The 20,581-nt window shown below is 45.8% G+C and overlaps 1 protein-coding gene across 3 annotated transcripts in view; it reads left to right on the top strand.

The window, feature by feature from the left end:
* Positions 1–20,581, top strand: part of TBC1D32 (TBC1 domain family member 32) — an 804,546-nt gene that overhangs the window by 125,193 nt on the left and 658,772 nt on the right. For all 3 annotated transcript variants that reach the window (XM_069235394.1, XM_069235395.1, XM_069235396.1), the window contains one exon: positions 13,939–14,083. In XM_069235394.1, the coding sequence (XP_069091495.1) occupies positions 13,939–14,083 (145 nt within the window). The remainder of the gene's footprint in view (positions 1–13,938; positions 14,084–20,581) is intronic.

Genomic DNA, 20,581 nt, shown 5'->3' with positions numbered 1-20,581 from the left:
CCACATTCCTGCCCCCTGCCATCAAGAGCTGGGGTCAGGATAGTTCATCCTCCATAATCTCCCAGCAGTGTCTTCTCCCAACTGGCTTCTTCAACCAACCAATGGGCCGCATGTTGTATTTGGGCAGCCAAGTAGTATTGCTCTAAATCAGGCACTGTCAAGCCTTCCTCCTCTAATGGTAGCGTGGGGCAGGCCCTGGCCAGTCTACTGCAGACCAGATCAGAGATGCCAGTAGGTATTTCGCCTATGGAAGATATCTCGGGGCAGCACATCAAAAGAGTTCTGGATAACATAAAGGCACCAGGGCAGAAACAGCATCTTTGCTACAGAAGAAGGGAAGTCAAGAAGCACACAGAGAAACCCAGTCCCTCTATCACCCGCTCTATGGGGCATTGCTTGCTCTTTCTTGGGGTATGAGCAATATTCAGCCTCAAATAATGGAAAGAGTTCAGCTTCCAGTGGAGAGGTACCCCCTGTAATTCCCCTGCCCCGCAGGTGGCTAGGGATCCCAAAGGGAACACAAGGGACTTGCTGTGGTTAATGTGTAAGCCAAGGCAGTGGGATATGGCAGCAGGATGGGTAAAGACAGTTGAGGGGAGGTTAGGTAAAATAGTGTATCATCCTCATATAAAGGCACCAAGTGAGGAACACCCCACCACCTCAGTCCCCCACTACACCATCTGCTGTGAGATCTGAATCGTCAGAGGCTTCACCTCAATGGCAAAGAGAAGAGGGGACAACGGACGCCCCTGCTTCGTGCCCCCCTCTCCACTCCCCCAGAGCACCAAGATGGGTAATGATTGGGCACAGCCTTTGAGCTTTGAGTAAGCACTTTACAAAGTATTAATCATTGTAAGTGTCCTATACTCCGAGGGATCTGAAGGATTTCCTCCGGGTTTCAGTAACATGGTAATGCAACCCTCTCTTATAGATTCTGGAAGTATGCCCCTCTCCCGTGCCTCTAAGTATACCTCCAGTAAGTGCTGTGTCAACACTGATGAAAAGGCTTGGTAGAACTCAGTGGGAAAGCCATCATATCCTGCCATTTTGCCCCTGGGTAGTTGCCCCAATGCCAAGCGGATCTCCTCCAATGTGAGGTCTGCCTCTAGATCCTGAACCTCCAGATCCCCCAGTCGCGGAAGCGGCAAGATGCCAAAAAGGTTTCTGCCAGTGTCTGCGTTGAAAGTGTAGAATCATCAGCAGCGGGGATGTCACTCCCATATCAAAGCATAACATAGTCTCTTGGATCAATGACATACTTCAGGCTTCAAGCAATCAGGGACAGCCGTTTTCCACTGTACTTGCTGCATCAAACAAGACCCCTGCGGACAAATAGATCTCCAGCACCCCCAGTTATAAATAGTTAAGCGAGTCCAAGTTCACTTTGACCTTTTAGGTCGTAATAGTGTCTTGTGCATCATCAGTGTCTTGGGACTGTGCCCTCAGCATCCCACCCTCCGGCACAGCCCCACTAACCAGAGTCTCAGGTCTCAGCAGTGCATCAGGTTCAGCAGCAGCCAGCAGCCATCATACCATCCTCACGAGCTACAACATGACCAGAGCCTCCCACTTGGGGACCTGGATCCATCCCGCTGGTGACGCTGCTTCCGTTGTCCTCGCCGTGCCAGAGTGCAGAAGGGGTTTGTCTCAATGAGAGAAAGGGCCATGCGGATATCTGTCTTGTCCAGCCAGGACAAAGCATCTTCAGTCATTCAAAAAATTAGAACCTCCCAGAGGCGATTACACGGAGTTTGGTGGAGTATAAAAGCATATACCTTTGATTCATATATCATAGGTATCTCTTTACCTCTAGAAAAGACTTGTGCCTCTCCTCTACCTCGTGGGCATAATCAGGATAGATAGCAAAGTTACAGTTTTCAAATTTTGTGATAGGAGCCTCCCTTGCTACTTTCAAGATCACGTCTCTGTCCATATAATTCAGGATCCGAGCAATCAACTCCCTGGGATGGGCATTTGACGGGGGAGGCAGCACTAGCACCCTGCGTACCCTTTTAATGACAAAGTAGGCAAGCCTTTAGGGTACAACATAGTCCCCACCCAGTGCTCCAGGAAGGGCTCAGCAGATTGGCTTAGTAGGTACACATTGTTTCTCCTGGAACGCCTTCCAGCATCCCCAACTCTATGTTCCAGAGCACTTAAGAACGTTTGCAACCTTACGACCTGAGCCTTGAGTTTTTTCACTTCAGTTTGTAGGGTAGTAATGTTGGTCTTAACGGTCTCAACTTTGTCACCTACTTTGCGGAGATCCACCCTCAGCAGGTTAAGCTCTATGGATAGCCCTGCAGTCTGCTCCTCTAAAGCCACACTCGATCCCTGTAGGGCCTCCAAGAGTGTGGCACGAGATGGTTTCTCCTGTCTCTCCTATGATGACGCCGCGTGGCGGAGTGGTCCGATTGAGTGAGTCTATGGGTCACCAGGCAGGACGTGGTGTACTGCATAATAGTATTCCCCTGTTGTTGGTGCTGGGCCCTGTCCTTACCCATCGTGGAGGGATGAAAGAGAAGCTGTACAGTACAATGTTCAAACTGTTATACAAGTTAGTAGGAGACCTCCTGCAGTTTGCCACATAGTCTGATGCCCCAGCTTAGATCGCAATGCAAGATATCCGATCAGTGGGGTGAGTTGAGCAGGTGACAGATCCCAAATCTCATAGCCATCCACCCCAGGCAGCCACCTATGCACCCTGGCTGGTAGATCCTGGCACCACTCAGTCACTCTCCAAATTCCTCTGCACCCCATCCCCCCAGGCACAATCTTCCATTCAGGCAGATTGCAGCTACACAACCCATATGGGCAACCCTGCACCAGTCACCCCCAGTGCTGACCTACCAGGATTAGGCCTGACTCACCATAGTGAGGGCAGGAGAGGCTCCCAGCAGTACCTCTCTGATGCAGAAGTGCAGCCTCCAGGTGATAAGTTGCCGCAGAGCAGGTAGCAACCCACTCCAGGTCGTCAACTAGCACTAATCTGGGCTGTTCTGGTGGGCGCAACCCGCTCCCAACAAGCTTCAACAGTGTAATGTACCTTTGCAAGGGTTGAGATGCCTCTCAGCCGCCTCCCGTTGTCATGTAGTCCCCCAGCATCCGGAGACAGTTATCTCAGCGAGGCCACATATCATTATAGAAGACTCTTTGTGCAGAGATGCTGCAGTAGGTGTAATCCTCCTTCTCTGGTGAAGGAGCCCCAATATCTGTGCCAAACTTGTCCCAACAATCATGTGCCCCAGGGCTCCCGGAGGGCCGCCGCTTACTGTCAGCCCTTCCGGACCCCGAATGCTTTCAAGAGGGCAAGGACGTCCTCTTAGGGAGCTAGTATGTGCTTGCTCTGTGTCCTATGGGCACTCAGCCCAGGCAGTTCATGTAGCTATAGAAGTCTTGTTAGGCCCTGTTCTCGTTGGGTCAAGACAGCATGCTCGTAGGCTGAAATGTCCGGGCAGCAGGCGGTGCGCTGCACCTGTGGTCCCTTCCAGCCTCACATGACTCCTCCCGAGGCCAGACACAGGCGATCAGCCCCAGAAGGCCAAGCGGCGGCTGTAGTTCCGTCTGGCCCTGCTCTTGTTGGGGCCACACAGCTTGCACCCAAGCAGAAACCCCTGGGTGGTGGTTGGCAGCTCTGAAAGGCTGCGCTGCACCCGTAACCCACACAGCCTCTCATCACTCTCTCTGAGGGTGGGCGACGATGGTCAGTCCCCTCTGAGCGAAGAAATTGCTCTACAGAGTCCCCACACCAAGCCAATCGGACTGAGGAGCCACCACCAGGAGGAGGGCACGACCGTGCAGAGCTGCAAGGACCCTACGTCCCACAGGCCTCCACTAGCGCCAGTCGAACCTGGTAAACCTGTGCCCAAATCAGCTCCAAATAGCTCTCCAGGCAGAAGGGTGGCCACCAGGAAGGCTGTGAGTCATTGAGGCCCTACCAGCAGCATGTAGTCAGGATGTTGGAGGATCTTTGAAAGCGGGGAGCAGGAATTCCTCAAGGGTGTGTCCACGCATCCAACTTGGCTAGCCTCACCCCCCACCCCCAACTGCATCTTACATAGTTTAAATTTCAGTACCCTCTTTCTAATGCTACTCCGTTTAACATAGTCTGAATGTGCTAGAAGCCATTGCATATGCTGGAATTGTGAAACTACTTGCCTCTTCATAGAATGAGTGATGTATGGCGAGGGCCTACCTTTGGGGCTTGTCATGATTCTGACCGAAATCTGTTCCAAGGTGAATTAGTGTGGAAGTTAAATCAAATGTGTGCACCTGCACCTTCTGAATCTCAAGTCATGATCTGAAATCTCAATGGGCTCAGCACCAAAGGAACATTTCGGATTCAATCCAGGTGTCAGAGGCGACTTTGAAAAACCTGCAGTGGTAGCTGCATGGCCGCATTTGAACAAGGGTCAGACCCCTCTTCCTACTCCACCCAGAACTTGCTGGGTTGGTGAGGTCATCAGGGAGAGTTGGATATCAGAGGACTCTGTCTGGCGGTGACTTGTCTCCATATCAGTTTGTTGGAGTTGCAGGTGATTCGCTTGGCACTGAAGGCATTCCTTCCAAACATTAGGGGGAATGGTTACAGGTTCTCACAGACAACATGACTGCCATGTAGTACTACAATAAGCAGGGCAGTGTGAGGTTGTGGCCCCTGTGCTAGGTGGTTCTGCATATATGGAAGTAGATGAACACTCAGGCCATCTCCCTGAATGCCCAGTATCTAGCAGGATCTTGAAATGCCTGGGTGGGTGTTGCCTAGTGGATCACAAATGGCAGCTATCAAGGAGGTGGCACAGGGTGTCTTCCAACAATGGAGAGAACCCTTAATTTCTGCCACTGCAGAAAATGCACAGCATCCAAGCTTTTGCATGTTGGAGTTCCTAAGGTGGCTTGCCCTCAGAGATGCCCTCTGTCTTCACTGGGCCTTGGGACTCCTGTTCACCTTTCCATCCCTACCTCTCCTGCCCAGAATATTGAAAAAGATCATGAAAGACTGGGCCCAATCCATTCCAATCGCTCTAGGCTGGGTGACAAGAATGTGATACACAGAACATCTGGCCATAAGCAGATCTCTTCTGATTCGGGATCTCTTTCGGGAGGACCTCCTGTCTCAACAGAAGGGCTGAGTCTTGCACTGGAGTACGCACAAATCACACCTCCATGCATGGAGATTGAATGGTGACAGTTTATGACTTTTGATCTCCCTTCATAAATTGGTGTCATTCTGGCAGCCAGGTGACCATCCACCAAAACTGAGTGTGCAGGATTCTGGGAGAAGTTTGTTGTATGGGGTTCCTCCCATGACATTCAGCCTCTAAATGCAAGATTGTCAAACATTGTATTGTTTTGTCTCTGGCTAGCCCTGCCAGGCCTTGATGTGATGAAAGTTCAGGTTTATTTTTGGACCCTTTCAACGTTCCTATTGTTGCCTGATCAGCCATTCCTTTTCAACTCACAGGTTGTGATGCATTTCTTGAAGAGGCTCTTCCACATGTTCCTGCCAACACCTTTTGTAATGCTGCAGTGGATCCTCAATTTGGTTCTCACTTACTTGATGTGCACACCTTTTGACCGAAGCACAGCTGTCCTGTGTGTCTTTTGACCATATAGACACTGTTACTCGGCACTATCACTTCAGCTTGACAAGTGAGTGGACTCCAGGTCATGTCTGCCCAGCAACCTTACACATCTTTCTTTCCTTACAAACTGGTCCTCTAGGCAAAAGTACTTCCTTGCCAAAGATCGTCAATCCCTTCCATGTAGGGCAACCCATTACTTTGCCAACTTTCTACCCTCCACCTCATCTGCCCAAGAAAGAGGAACAACTCCACTATCTTGAGAGGGCTATTACCTTTTACATAGATCGTACCAAAGACCATCAATTAGACAGTCAACTTTTTGTGTGCTTCTCTGGAGCAAAACTAGGAAAGTGGTTCAAAGTGAACCATGGTTTGTATTATGAATAAAGATCTGCTAGGGGGCTACCAGGAAGCATTCCCCAAAAGGACTGTAGGTTTATTCCACCAGAGCAGAGACTGCTACGACTGCACTGTTGTGCTGTGTGCCAGGCCGCTACTAGGGCATCCCTCCACACATTCACAAAGCACTATTGCCTGGACAGCTCAGTCTGGGAATACGTGCATTTCGCTCGATATGTCCGATAGGTTTGAGTCATCCGGGGAAGTACTGCTTTGGTATCTATTCACAAGGTGGGGAATCTGTGGTTGAAAGTCTCTATCATAATACCACATTAATTTGGTAACCTCTCTTTAAGTAGAGAATCTGTCCATTTTCAGATTGCTCACCAACCCACCCGTATTCATGTTCTGTGGAATGGACTCATAAAGCCCAGTATTGAGATCCCAAAATCAGATATCTGCATACTGGCATGTTGTGATTTCTATGGGCTCTGCGTCCATTGTTGCAGACAAAGATCAGAAAGAGACTGACATCAGCGAAAGGAGGTGGTGCCGATATAGTGGCCCTTAAGTCACATCTGGGACAGGATGGACCTGATGCAGAGCAGCTCGACATGGCCTATTGGCATGCAAGTGAGTTGTTATTGCATTTGCCAAAAGAAAAAACAACATATCTCACACGCAGGTAAGAAACATTTTATACAAAATTCATATTACACGCTTCCGCACTATGTGAAGGCCACATATAAAGGTACAACATCCCCTTATCACCCACAGTCTGTTCATGTATGCAGTTATAAGCCTCCAGTGACAGCTGGCCCATTTGTCTCATCTGATATCGACATTAGATATGCATTTAGAACGCCCCATATATCTTAAGGTCTCAATGTTCTCAGCAGTTCCTCTGCATACAGTTCCATTTGAGACTGACAATAAACCAGGCCTGACACCCAAGTCTTCTTAGAAGGTTCAACTCTACTCCCCCAATGGAGTGCAACCCTCCTCTTTGCCAGCAGAAGGCTCACCGACACAAACCTCCGGTTTAGGGATTGGAGGTCTTTAATCAATCCCAATAGCCGTACCACTGGGTCACACCTAACACGCTCTGTCACCATATTTGTTAATGCCGGCGTGATCTGAGTCCAGTAGTGCATCAGCGAGGGGCAGGTCAAGGGCAAATGCAGAAAATCTGCCTCCTCAGGTCCCCATCTCGCACAGTTTGCATCATCTTTACCCCATATTTGTAGAGTTTCGTAGGAGTGTAGTACATTTGATGCAGAAATGTAAGTGTATTTTTCTCAGATTACAATTAGAGGTGCTTGTGTGTAATTATCTACAGCAAAATTTCCAATCCGCATCTGCTATGGGTTGTGGAAGCCCACCTTTCCAACGCTCTCGTGCTTTATCTATCCGTCTGTGCAGCATTATAAAGGTTAGTGATTAGGTGGCATAATGTTGTGCTCAGTAGCAGAACCTGTAATGCGGCAAACGTAGGATGCTCTTCTGGGAATTGCAGGTAAATCGAGCACATAGCCATACAGAGGCAGTAATATAAAACACCACTAATTGGGTGCCCTTTTGGGATGCAGCAATGTCCTCAAGGGCCACTACTAAGCCATTGGTGTATGCATCTCTCATAGATTGTAAGCCAACCTTGGTTAGCAGCTGCTGCGCCTTTTTTTCTTGAGATACCGATATTTCAGGGTGGTGCTTTAGGGGTAAAGCAGGAGCATACAATGGGAGTTTCCCTGCCCACCCTGTTAACCCGTGCCAGGCCGAAGAGGTGGAGTGCAGTCTCTTTATTTCGGAGCGTGGGGCCCCCACCTGTTTGTGTGATAGTATAACCAAAAGTGGGATTGGGAAGGCGTCGTAATGTTCCACCACGATATGCGGAGTGAAGTTGTGTGCTGCATACCAGTAGTTGGGAAAATACACCTACACACCCAGGTAGTACAAGTGAAAGTCCAGCGCGTTGAAGCCCCCACTGGCAAAACGCTTCCTGAATATGTCTCAGCTAATCCCTGGTTGCTTTCCCGCCCGTGTCAGCATGACCAATAACCCATGCAGTCTTTTAAAGAAATAACCTAGTAGGACAAAGGGGATGTTTACAAATATATATAAAATTGTTGGTAGAATCACAATCTTAATGGCAGCTACTCTATCCGGTAGCAATACCGGTAATGTCGACCATCGGGTACTGTGTTCTTCCGGAGACGACCCTAACGTATTGCGCTCTCAGCATTGTGTCATGGTCCCTATACATCCAAACGCTGAGATACTTGACCGTGTCCGAGACCAATGGAAAATCCAGCTCGCACTGTTGAGGGTCAGGCATCAGTGGGAAAATAGCAGATTTCGACCAATTGTTGCAGAGACCAGAATAGCATTTGAATTTGACGTATTCCCTGAATACAGGGGAGAGATGTGTTGAAGGCCCCCTTACATGTACAACCATATCATCTGTGTAAACGGAATCTTAGCGCAGGTCCTTCATGCTCCTGTCGAATAAGACATGCCAGCGGTTCTAGTGTGAAAGCAAATAACAGTGGCGACAAGGGGCAGCCCTGACGCGTTCCCCTGGTGCTTGAGAACCCTTCCAACGTGTGACTGTGTACACATCTGCGAGCCATTGGGTCACTATGCAGAAGTCGTATCTAATGCAGGAGCATCGCCGATAAGCCCATATGGGTTAAGAAAGCGAACATGGTATCCCATACGATGGAAGGAAGGCTTTGGCAGTGCCCAGCAGGACTGCTGTCGCCTGCAATGTGGGGTCTACTTGGTGCAGTCATGCAAAATTATATGTAGGTTGTGTGCAGTCGAGTGGGAGGTAGATCCGGACTGATCCGGTAAGACCAAGATAGGGAGTAGTGGCTGAAGCTATATTTGCAATATCTTGGCAAGTTTGTTTGTGTCTATGTTTATAAATGACAGTGATCTGTAAGATTCACAGTACTTGGGGGACTTATCCAGTTTCAAGATTGTCAAAATCAAGGCCTCGCCCAATGAGGGAGGCAGTATTTGTTTGTGGTAGGCTTCTTCATACATTACATGTAAATACGGTGCGAGGAGCTCAGCAATATTGTTTATAAAATTCTCACATAAGTCCATCCATTCCAGGAGCATTTCTATTAGGAAGAGTGCGGTTAGCATCCTTAATGTCTTCAACTGTTATAGATTGGAGGAGGTACTCTTGTTGGCCAGGAGATAGCCAGGCCAGTGTCACATCTCCTAGGTAGTCATCTATCTTGGCTAGAGTGGTAGTAGTGTGAATGCTATACAACTGAGCATAGAGGTTTTTAAAGGTCGAAAGCACGAATGGTGTTGGGTAGTCCATGTGTGCCTCAGCATCTACTATTTTCACAATGGGATCTGAGCATCTCTGCACTCTTAGTTTACTAGCAAGACTGCGACCATGTTTACCTCCTTCACCATAAGCCTGAGCAACATGGCATTTGGACAAGTTCTGCGTTTCCTGTTCTGCAAAATCACTGAATTCTGTAAGATGCTCCCTAATGGATGCCAGAATGGTTGGGTCGAGGTGGTGCTCATAATCGTGCTCCAGTCAGTGCAGTGTGTCTTTGTTTTTTTGTAGCTGTGTGCCAATCGGCCTTCAACATCCCGGCCTGGGTACTGATACTGTTACCACCTGCATTGTGATCTTAAATACCTCTCACAGAGTATCGTTCCCCGCCACATTATCAGTGTTGTTTTCAAAATATTCCGTGATTGACCTGTGAACTCCGTCTCCAACAGTGCCCCTGCGTGGAACTTCCATTTAAAAGTGATAGGTGCTATGTTAGGCAGGGTTAACTGCAGCAACACTGGAGCATGGTCGGACAGTTTTCTCAGCATGTGTTTTATCTCGACCACCCAAGAGCAAGTCTCTGTGGATATAAGCCAGTAGTCCACTTTGGGCCATGTTCCATGCACAGACGACACAAATGTGCCCTCTCTCAAGGACTGGTGTCGGAAGCACCAGATATCCACCAAACCATATTCCTCCATCCCCTCCCTGACAATGCGCGCCACCCCCTTCCCATGCCAGTCCACTGTAGTGGTCCTATCTACAATAAGGCCCAATTACAAATTCAAGTCCCCCCACCACCAAAGGATATTGACAGGTGACAATAAATGTATGTGTCACCAGGTTGACAAGAAAAAGTCAGGATCATCTGCATATGTATTGACCAGCGTAAGAGGAGTGTTCGTCATCCAGGGAGTTTGTAAGTTTAACAGGGACCCCATGTTTGGCCAGTATTAATACCCATCTGGCATAAGTGAAGTAAGCTGGTGTTAGGCAGTGTACATCCCATTTGCAGCCTATTGTGCTGTCAGTGTATTGTGTCAGATGAGTCTCCTGCAGGGGAGAAATTTGAATATTGTGTTGATCCAAATATCGGAGTACCAGTCTGGTTTTGCAGGTGTCATTGAGTCCATGTATATTCTATGTAAGTAGGTTTATTTTTCCACCGGTTCTAGCCATCCAGTGTGTTTCTATACAATTTGGGTGTATGGATGTACTGGTTATGTCTTGTAGTGTGCCCTATAACAAGTGATGCGAGCAGGCGACATGGAAACAAACAACCCTTAAACCAACCCCCCTTCAACTGCTGCGTACAGAACTTTCCAAAGACATTCCTCTGCACTAAAAAATGATATATTACAAGAAAACATTTTAAAATAAACAAAGTAGGTCAGTTGCACTTACCAAGCGCATCTGGGATGCTCCCTCTTGAGGGGTCGCAAGGAGCCCGGTATCCCTCCAGCTGTACGGAGGTGGCCAGGTGGGATGTTCAAAGTTTTGCCATTTTTTCTGTCTTTTGAGTCAGTATCATCACGCTGCCACCTTCACGAAAAGGAGGAGTTCCTTGCCCATTATACATCATCAAGTGGGCATTGAGTCTTGTTCAATTGCAGATGTGTTTGGTGTTGGTATTCCCGCTTAGGATTTCTCGTCCTCCAGGTCATCTGTGCATCGATATTATTTGCACAGGGAAAGTGATTTGATGAAGTCTTTACCAGCTTTGGGTGTGGCAAAGATGCTATGTTTCCCTTCGTAGTCGACCAGCAGCCATTCCGGGTAGAGCATGGCATATGCGATGTCGGCTTTTTGTAGCTGTCGTTTCACCTATGAGAATACTTTTGGGGCTGCTTGGACCGCCATTGTGAAGTCCGGATAGAATGCAATCTGATTTCCTTGCTACTGAGTGTCTCTTTTGTCTCATGCCATTCAAAGGACTGCATCCCTGTTGCGATAATAAAGTTTTGCTACGATGGGGCGCAGCTATGCACCAGGCCGGGCAGTGCAATGAAGGGTATTATGTGCTCTTTTGACTATCAGGAGCTAGGGTAAGTTATCAGAGCCAAACACTGTGGCCAACATCATCTCTATGTATGTTTCTATCTTCCCTGAGTTCGTTGATTCAGGGACCCCAGTAATGCACAGATTATTTCCGCGCGATCACTCCTGCAAATCCTCATTTTTGGCTTGATTGACCACCAAGACTTGCTCCATGTTTAAGCATTTTGTGCTAAGAGATTGAAGGTTGTCTTCTGTTTGAGAGGTTCTCTGTTCCGCTTCTGTGAGACAAGAGGGTCCATTCTGATAATTAGCAGCTTTAAATCAATAAACTGGAGACTTGTCTGCATTGCCAGTAAGATAGCTTCCAGTGTGGGTATGGCCTGGGTGCCCAAGTCCTGTCCCTGACCCAGTATGGCATGAGATGATGGTTTTGCAGAGCTCTGGGTCTCAAAATTGAGGCTTGTTTGATTTCCGTCCCTCTTCCTCGTTTTAGCGTGTTATTGCGCCCGAGGCCTATGAGGCATCTTCCCCAGTGGGCAGGGTCTAATGCTGCTGTATTGTAAATTTTTTCTTCTACGTGAAGCGTATCCCTTAGGTGCCCTTACAGTTTTTTTCCAGTTGCGCATTCATCAATGTCCCGTGCGCTCCAGCCCATAGCTAGGGTCCCATGGATACTTTCTAAAGTGTGTAGGCAGTCGGGCTGTTCAGCTGTGGCCTTGCCCATGAGCCCTGCTGTGGGTCGCACAGGTCCTGCTTTTAGAAGTTGGAGGCAGGCCACCACCTGGGTGCAAGTGTAAGTCCTTTGCCGCAGGAGGGAGAGTGGTAATGGGAGGGGGGTACCGCTAAGTGCTATGGTGTGCAGTTATTATTTCTTGGTAGTTGTCTTGTGTACCAGATATATGCCCCACTAGTATCAATGCCTTCTCGCACCAGTCAGAGTGTATGTGCCCTCCATTCACCTCACTTTTGTTAGCAGTCAATCCTCTCCTTGCCTTCTGCTGCGCCTCCTCAGTGCCGAGTTGTGGCCATGTATTGTTAGAGCACAAGGTTGGAGTCCATCTCCTTCAGTACAGTGAGGAATGGTACCGCTTGTGAGACTTTACCATCCCCCTTTTAAAGTGTTTAAGGCCTGCAGTGGTTTATGGGTTGTGGTTGGCACCAGGGCAGCCAATCCTCTGTACTGTCCCAGCCAGCGACTCGCACCTCCTCAGCCGCACACAGTGCAGCACACTCGCAGTGCCCTGAATGGTGCACACCTGTCAGTTAGGGGCTAGTATATTAGCTTCTTTCTGCTGAGCACAGAGATGCAGTATCGGGCAAACACCGGTGGCGTTTCATAGGCCCTCCAACATGATCTGTGCCACTTCTGGTCTCCTCATATGATATGTGGGGCGGGCAGCCTTCCAAAGTCTACCGGCAGTCTTCCATCACCAGGGGAGCTGTATGCATGCCCCGCACCCAACAGCACCCACTGTTGACAAATGCCGATCAAACGGGCCCACCTCTGGCACTCTATCTCACTTCAGGGGCCTTCCACAACACACAGGGCCCCCCGCAGGCCATCACATACCTCACCGTTTCAGGTTCCGTCCTTCAACATCCGCCGCTGGCAGGTATGAGTAGCACCTGCAGCTAGGATCCGCAACCCAGTCCCATCACAGGAGTCCCTACTCGTCAGGATAGGGAAGCCCCTAAGCATGGCAGCACAGCCCAGTACGCCACTGGCAGGCCCACGGGGCAGCTCGCCGCTTTGCTGTGGCTGTACTCCGACTCCGCTGTTCGTATGTCTCGTAGCAGCCCAGCAGGCAGCCAAGCTCACTTTCTCAAGCTCTCATGGGGTTGCAGCAGTTCTCCCCCACCCCTCCCCAAATTCCCCAGATTCAGAAAAAGTCCCTACTAGAAAAGGCATTACCAAAGGTAAGTAACTTGTTTTTCTGTGATACAGCCACTGAAAGGTTCTGGAACCTGTAGATACAATTTCAGCCAGTCCCAGAGTTTAATTAATATAATTTCCATTATGTCCTTTGAATGCACATGCATAATTTAACAGGTAGTAAAATTATGCAGCAACATTTTAAAATTGTGATTAAGGTGTGAATGCCTAAAGCAAGAGGGCACAGTTGAACACTGACTTTTTTACTTGCAAATGTGAATGTAAATTGAAAACTTGCATCTATACTAATTGATATCCATGGCAATGAATCTGAGGGCCGAGGTTTGAGGTCTCTCAAATATCTGTTTCTGGATTTCAGAAATGAGTTTTTACCACTGTTAACTCAATGTGATGTGCTGGATGCCTACAGTATGTATTCTTTGTGCATTACGTGAACTTCTCTACCACAAAATCAATAACCCTTAATCTTGAAAAAAAATACTTTGAAAACCATAAACAATCTTTTTCTTTGTGCCGGGGTTTAAAGGTTGAGAAAAGGTACAGAGCACATATAACTTACACAGGTATGTAAGCAGGTAAAATGGGAAGAAGGTTTGAGGGTGGCCTTTCATCCTAATAAAATGAGCAATGGTTACAAACATAATAAATGAAAACCTGTACAGGTTCTTTTGTGCTGCGGTGGAGGTAGTAGGCTTCCTTGTTTTCACTTGGGTCCAATTTCTGAGTGCAAAATATTTTGCAAATTTAAAAAATGTGCCTCAAATGTTACTTGCATGTATATTAAAAAAAAATCACTTTGTTTCCCATCTATTGAGGTACATGGAAGAAGTAGTGGAGAGCACTTTGTCATTGTTGTCTGTGACACAAGAGACAAGTCCGCACGCATCACAAAAGCCATTGGATCCTATCTACTTTTTGGCCCTGATTGATGTGAAAGCCATCTGGTTCAAAAAATGGATGGTGAGTATTTTGAATTGAAATATTTGTAAAGTTTCCTGGTGCAACATATAGCTAGTAACTTGGAGCTCAACCAATTCTGTGGTAACCTGGATCAGCTGAGATGATACAATAGCAAGTACTATTTTTTGATCCAATAGAAGACCTTTGACAAATGGAAAAAACAGGAGATACAGAAAGGATCACCCTGTTACTATTATGTTATCTTAGCCTCTACATAACATGTTCCCTGCTGTCATTGGACATGGTCTGAGTGACAGGAGCCCTCTTCCACCTCTGAAGCTGGGCACTCTCTGGTTATTCCCTCCTCCAGTTATGACATATTAAAGGAGAAAGTTTTCAGGTGCTGCCTTTTCCCACTCCTGTATTTCTTCACTGCGTGGCCAGTGCATACTTGGATGGAGAGTATGTCACACAATCTAACATTGTGGGTGTATTTTTGTTGACTATCCCTTTATCTGATTGATGGTATCTTTGCCTTGCAGTTGGCCAGAATTTGCAGATGGGTGGGTAGGACCTTGGCCGAGGAAGACCACTGTGTTTTTCTGTCAAGGTGTAAATAAGGTCATATAAAATTATATTGCAGTACATATGAGTAACTGGGTTGTTTTTTTTACTAAGGGATTCCAAGCAACATTGCAGAAAACATGAAGCGAGTTTGAGTTGTTTACAGTTTACCTTGGAACCCTAAGGTAGAGATCTCTTTTATTGTTGGTTACCTCATCCACCATTGTGGTTGTGTATGGCCTCTTCATTCACATCCTCTGGAAGCGAATCCATTGTTCATCTGAAGAGGGGGCGATAGGTGAAAAGGGATCAGCACCTAATTTCTACTTGCATTCCTATGTGAGTCTTATATACCCCAACTCCAAACATTCTAATTATGATGAAAATACTACTTCCACATCTCTCTTGTGCTTCTGTGTCCCACTTTCATTTGAAAAGCTGAAATTCTGGCACTCCACCTCATTTTGGAGCCATTCATGCTTCCTCAAGATTATTATCATGCATTGATTCCATGCTACATACCACACCACTTCTGCATTTTAAGCTCTCTCTCTCTCTCTCTCTCTCTCTCTCTTGCTGCGCTCTTGTTCGTTCCTAGCGAAAATGGAACTGCTCAGGCATGATGCTTGGAATTGGCTTATTCATGGAGAGTTTCCTTCCACAGAGAGAGGACCTTTGTGTCCACCAGTATGCATTGGCATTTGTGGGCAGTAGAGATGGTTATTGGTCATACCAGTTCATCGCACACCATTTTTTCACTTGTGTAGCCTCACTTTTTTAAGGAGAGGCCCGCTGTCTTCCACCAGCCTTATAGACATTCTACCCAAAACAGATCTTTAATGTCTTGAGACCTATGAGGGATTCTCCCTCCACAAAAGGGCAAAGGAGGAGCCTAGGAACTCCAAATGCAAATAACTAGAGAGGAGAACTACCAAAGACATCACTGATACGACCACTTACAAAACAACTCTCAGCCACTACCATCCCCAAATGCGGGAAACAAGGAAAAAGCCCTCGCAGCAAAAATCAAAACCAACATCAACAACAAAAAGGAACTATTTGCGACCGTCAAGAAACTCTCTAGCCCCTCAGCTGCAGCAAGAACTCTGCGACAACCTTGCTGATTTCATCCACAACAAGATAGCCAAGATCTCCCGAAAATTCAAGCCTCAACCCAATCCGACCTGACTCTTCGACTAGTACACTATTCCATCCATCATCCTCAGCTAGAGTCGGATAGTGCCTCCTGGCACCTGGATCCCCTCTTGGGTGATAAGCAGCAATCTCTGTGGTATGTTTTGATGCTGAGTCTTCTATTTTTTATGATTTCAGTACCTGCCATGTTTGGGCCAGAGAGGTTTTTGAAGCAGGTGACATTTTGGTGCTGAGAGATGAGTATGTGCCCTTGAAAGCAGAAGAGTCTGACCAGGTTTGCATCAAGATATCTGACTAAAGGCAACCATCTTCATCTAGGCGGCTTGTACAGTCTAACATCTTTGCACAGAAAGATGATGAGTTTGCATTAGGATTTAGAGTGTTGAAGATGATAATGGTGATGAAGTGATGATGACATCTAGGATGAAAGGGATGGCGCGGATACTTGTGATTGGAAGAATTTTGTTTAAACAAAAATTCTCTGCCTTACGAGCCTCTCATTCATAGGCTTAATAAATACTGCACCACCAGAATTTTTTCTTTTGAGTGTTAGCTGCCAAAAGAAAAGATGTATTCCAGTAGTCCACTGTTTACTGGACCAGGTCACGGCTGGTTTTCCCGGCTCCCGTATCGGCTCCTGTATCTGCCACATCGATATCAATGAGAGTGGATAGTAAATGTAAGACCCCTGATTCTGACACTGGTTTTCTGCAGAGATTGTGATCCTGCTGATTTGCTCACCGTTTTAGTGTTTGCTAAAAAAATAACTTAGGAATATAGAAGCCGTGACTCTTCCTAGAAAGCCCACTACCTAGATATTTTGGCAAAAATATTTGCAGCTATGGTCTGTCTTGGCCAATGCGATTCGTACCTTCTTTAAGCTGGATAGAATCAGATGAGACAGGGTGGAAACATCTTACCAATCTCTTCCTGATAATAAGCCTGGAAGCTGAAGCGCTCCTCATTGAAGGACATGCCACCTCCAGCCACCACATTTACTGTTCAGTAGATATTGTGGATTTATGCTAGGGTAACCTAGCACATGGCGTTGTGCTCAGGAGGCTGGCTTGATCTCTGCTTTTAGGCATCTGGCTGGATTTCTCCCTTTTCCCCCCTCTTTCGGGCTCGTACAGACAAGAATAGTCAGAGGATGAAAGTAGTGTATGAGACTGCGAGGTCTGTGGAGCTAGAACAGAGTAAGCTGACATCGTCCAACAAAAAGTCCCATGTTGCACTTGGGATGTGACCTTTCCGGTGAATATAAGCCATCGATAGATAGCAGTTTTACCAAGCTTCCAAAAGTAAGGGTGAAGAGAAGAGTTACAGAATACTTGTGCAGCAGAGGGAGAAAAGCAGCACAAATAATTGATTCCAGCACCCCATCCGTAAAGGCATCCCACTGAAAGCAGGGTGGATTTTTTTTCTTCCCAGCTGAGAAGAAATGATTACAGATTTTTCGGTGGTGGCCTTGGGTGCGCAGTAACAGATTTCTACACTCTTCATTTAACCATCAGTCCAGTACTGTTTTTATTTGATGGAACACCTAAACTGTCTCAATAAGGTACTTGTAGAGTTGTGTCCTCTCTTGTCCTTGACATTCAAACGTGTTTGTAATTTGAGCTTCAGACAGCAAATGCGTGTCCCAAATGTATTTTTTAAAGCTTGCTAATTTAGGCCGAAACAGAGGGTTAAATGGCGCACACACACAGATTGTGGGAATGCACATGAGCTCTGTGCAGTGCTACGTCTGATCTTTCTTATATTTAAACTTATAATGTGCACAGTCAAACAAGCCCAGGTAAATGCATTAAACACTGTGTGAGGCTTGGTCCAATCTACTCTGACATATGCTGTACCAATGCACTTTTGACACTGGAAGATAGGCCCTTTGGAGGAGAAATCAAGCCTAGGAGTTCTGTCAATGTGCTTAGTCTACTTACCCACACACCTCACAGATTGAGTTTTCCCACCAGATTGGTCACCCTTCACCCGTTGAACTCATGTAGCTGTGCATGAGCTGCTGCGACCTAAAAGTGACCCATCAGCTAGCTTTGCTGATGGGCCGACAGCTGTTGTTTTTATTTTTATTTCTTCAGGTACTGCTCTTAATTATACTTTCTAAAACCAAACATTTAATTTAACTGAAAGCAACCTGTCATGAACTCTGCTGCTGCAATATCACCCCACCCAGCAACAGTTAAAAACTTTGTTGAAAGGCCCTTTTTTTTCAAATTGATAACGGAATTGATGGTTTGATATTAGATCTCTCTGTTAAGAATATGGGTGTTTCTAAAAATCCTGAGGAACCTCAAGAATATGAAACTTGGTTAATGTAAGCTAATATTTTACAGGGTCGACTCTTCCCCTCCCATTGTATTTCCTTACCTGTGCGACAACTTGTGCCTTGAAAGACCGGACATTACTGTAAGTAAAGGATCACCAGCGTGAGATTCCATGAGGATGACTTCTGGAGCATTTCACCACACTAATAACCTGAAGTGGGAATTTAGGAGTGCCAATTCGAAATCTCTGATTTATTTGCTTCCTCTCCATTCTTGAATTGTGTTATATTTATGCAATCCACTCTCAAAGGATACTTGAAAACCTTGTATCTATTAGTATGGAACAGCACACAAGGGTTCTATTTTAACTGCCGGTCGTTCAGAACTATGGTTTGAGAACTACGCTCTTCGGCAATACAACCCAGAATTGCTAGACGCTCCCTAAAATGAAGAATTACAACTAGTTCATTAGCTTAATTTAGTGACTCGATATATATCTCTAAACAGTCTTCACATATTAAGCAAAATGACACTTTGTTACAATCCCAACTTGCAAAGAAGGCTGAGTGGTGTTTGTAAAAATGTAAGACTATTGAGTAGTCTTTAAAAAACAATCTGAACGTGAATAAGAAATCAGAAGCATCCGAAGAACCTATACTGAACAGAATTAATTTTAAAAAGTCTGTTACCATGAAAGATTGTGTACCTTTAATGAATGGCTGGGCCTAGAAGGAGTAATGCGATTTTTTCGAGAAAGGATTATGTTTCTAATAAGAATGATACCAGAATATAAATAAAAAATTTGTAAAGTGAACGAGATAAAGGTGGGGGTAAGCGCTTGTAATATGACTGCCCAGTTTTCCTAAACACTACAAAGAAAGAAAAATCAGGTTTATAAAATTGGACCAGCTGAGGCATCTCTCCACTAAATGATATTACCTCTCTAACATCAATCTGGTAGACTTTTTAAAATTCAAAGATGACAGAGGGGACACTAAAGTGTTCGTTTTTTTGTGTGCAGTCAACCATCTCCCAAATATTAAACACGGTTGATATTCTTTCTACTCTGAAATTAAGAGTATCACCTAGTGGAAAATTATCATTACAACTGATAAACAAATTGCTTTAGCAAAACAATGTGTGACTTTATTTGAGCATCAGCTCATATGGTTTAACAACAAAAAGCTTTGGGCTGTTTCCCAGAGATTTTAGTTGTCTTATCATCCTAGAAAATCGATGTGTATATGTGTCATATTGCTAACTGTAGTGGAAACTATAGAAATTATAGTTTTCTTTGTCTATTGTCAATGAATCACCAGGGTTTTGTCCAATCGAATGTTTCTCTTGTAGAACATCCCTGTTTCCCTAGGTGTGAAAAGTAAACAGCTTGACTCATTTTCTATCTAATCAAGAACTTCCAGCCATGTTACCCAATTTTAAGGTATATTTTTGTAGGAAATGTGGTTAGTTAATGATTGGCATTGACAGGCTTCTCTGATTTTAACTGTCACAATGCGAAATCTGTGAGAGGCTACACATCGGTGTTGGAAATTCTGCTGTCTTCCAAATTGAATGTGAAAACAAAGGCCATTTCTGAAACATGTTTTTTGATGTAAGTAGTTTATGTTGAGGTGTTAGATAATTGGCCTAATGGTAATTATTTATTTTAATAAATGTCCAGCTTAACTGAACACTGTCCGCCCAATAGGACTGAGAGTTAGAAGAGTTAATTTGGACAACCTTGCTGAAGACATCTTAGAATCTACCAATGTCATACCTACCAAATTGTAAATGTATTTCACTGTGTGAGGAGGGAGTGGGGCCTCATGCCAAGAGCTACCAAAGAGGTACTTTGCCCCTCACTAAGCCCCCCCAATCCCTCCAACAAAAAACAACCCAAAAAACAAAGGGTCGCCACTGAGGCTCATGCTGATGTCCAGGGGTATTATTCACACCACTTAATGGATATCAGCTGCTCAGAGCTTCCAAAGATTAGCTGGAAAGCAACTTTGTGCTGTAGTTTCCTCTGACAGCGTGTGATTTAGGCTCCCTACCTGGTGAAGGGAGCCGAAATCGTGCAACACACTGTGTCCCCATGTGAATTGGCAGGTCTGTAATGTGGCACAGTGGGATTATTTTTTAATACCCCGTATCCACGTAAATGTCCGCTTTGACGAAGATTTTCTGGTCTTGAAAATGCTTTAAAAATAGTATTGGTACTTGTTCAATTAACTATATGTTCAGCATCCCTCTTTTGGTAACGAAATGCACTTCGTTTTCTGTAAGGAGGAGATAAGAGACTGAGTATTCTACCCTTTTGGCTTACTTTGAACATTTCCTTCATTCTGAAAATGAGTGTGTTCCTGATTTTATCATGATGACGCGTTATACTTTTAAAGTGATGAAAAAATTCAGATTCATTCAAAGAAAAGGATTGCGGTTATCCTTGAAAAGACCCCTCCTTTTGTTTTGTAGAATAATATTACTTCCCAGATTAGGAAGTGCTTTGAATTTTAGCTGGGATCAGCCCTGCATTGGAGAAGCTCCCTTATAAATA

The sequence above is a fragment of the Pleurodeles waltl genome, chromosome 5, assembly GCF_031143425.1.
Source record: "Pleurodeles waltl isolate 20211129_DDA chromosome 5, aPleWal1.hap1.20221129, whole genome shotgun sequence".
Taxonomy (NCBI): domain Eukaryota; kingdom Metazoa; phylum Chordata; class Amphibia; order Caudata; family Salamandridae; genus Pleurodeles; species Pleurodeles waltl.
This window is presented reverse-complemented; position numbering and strand designations above follow the sequence as displayed.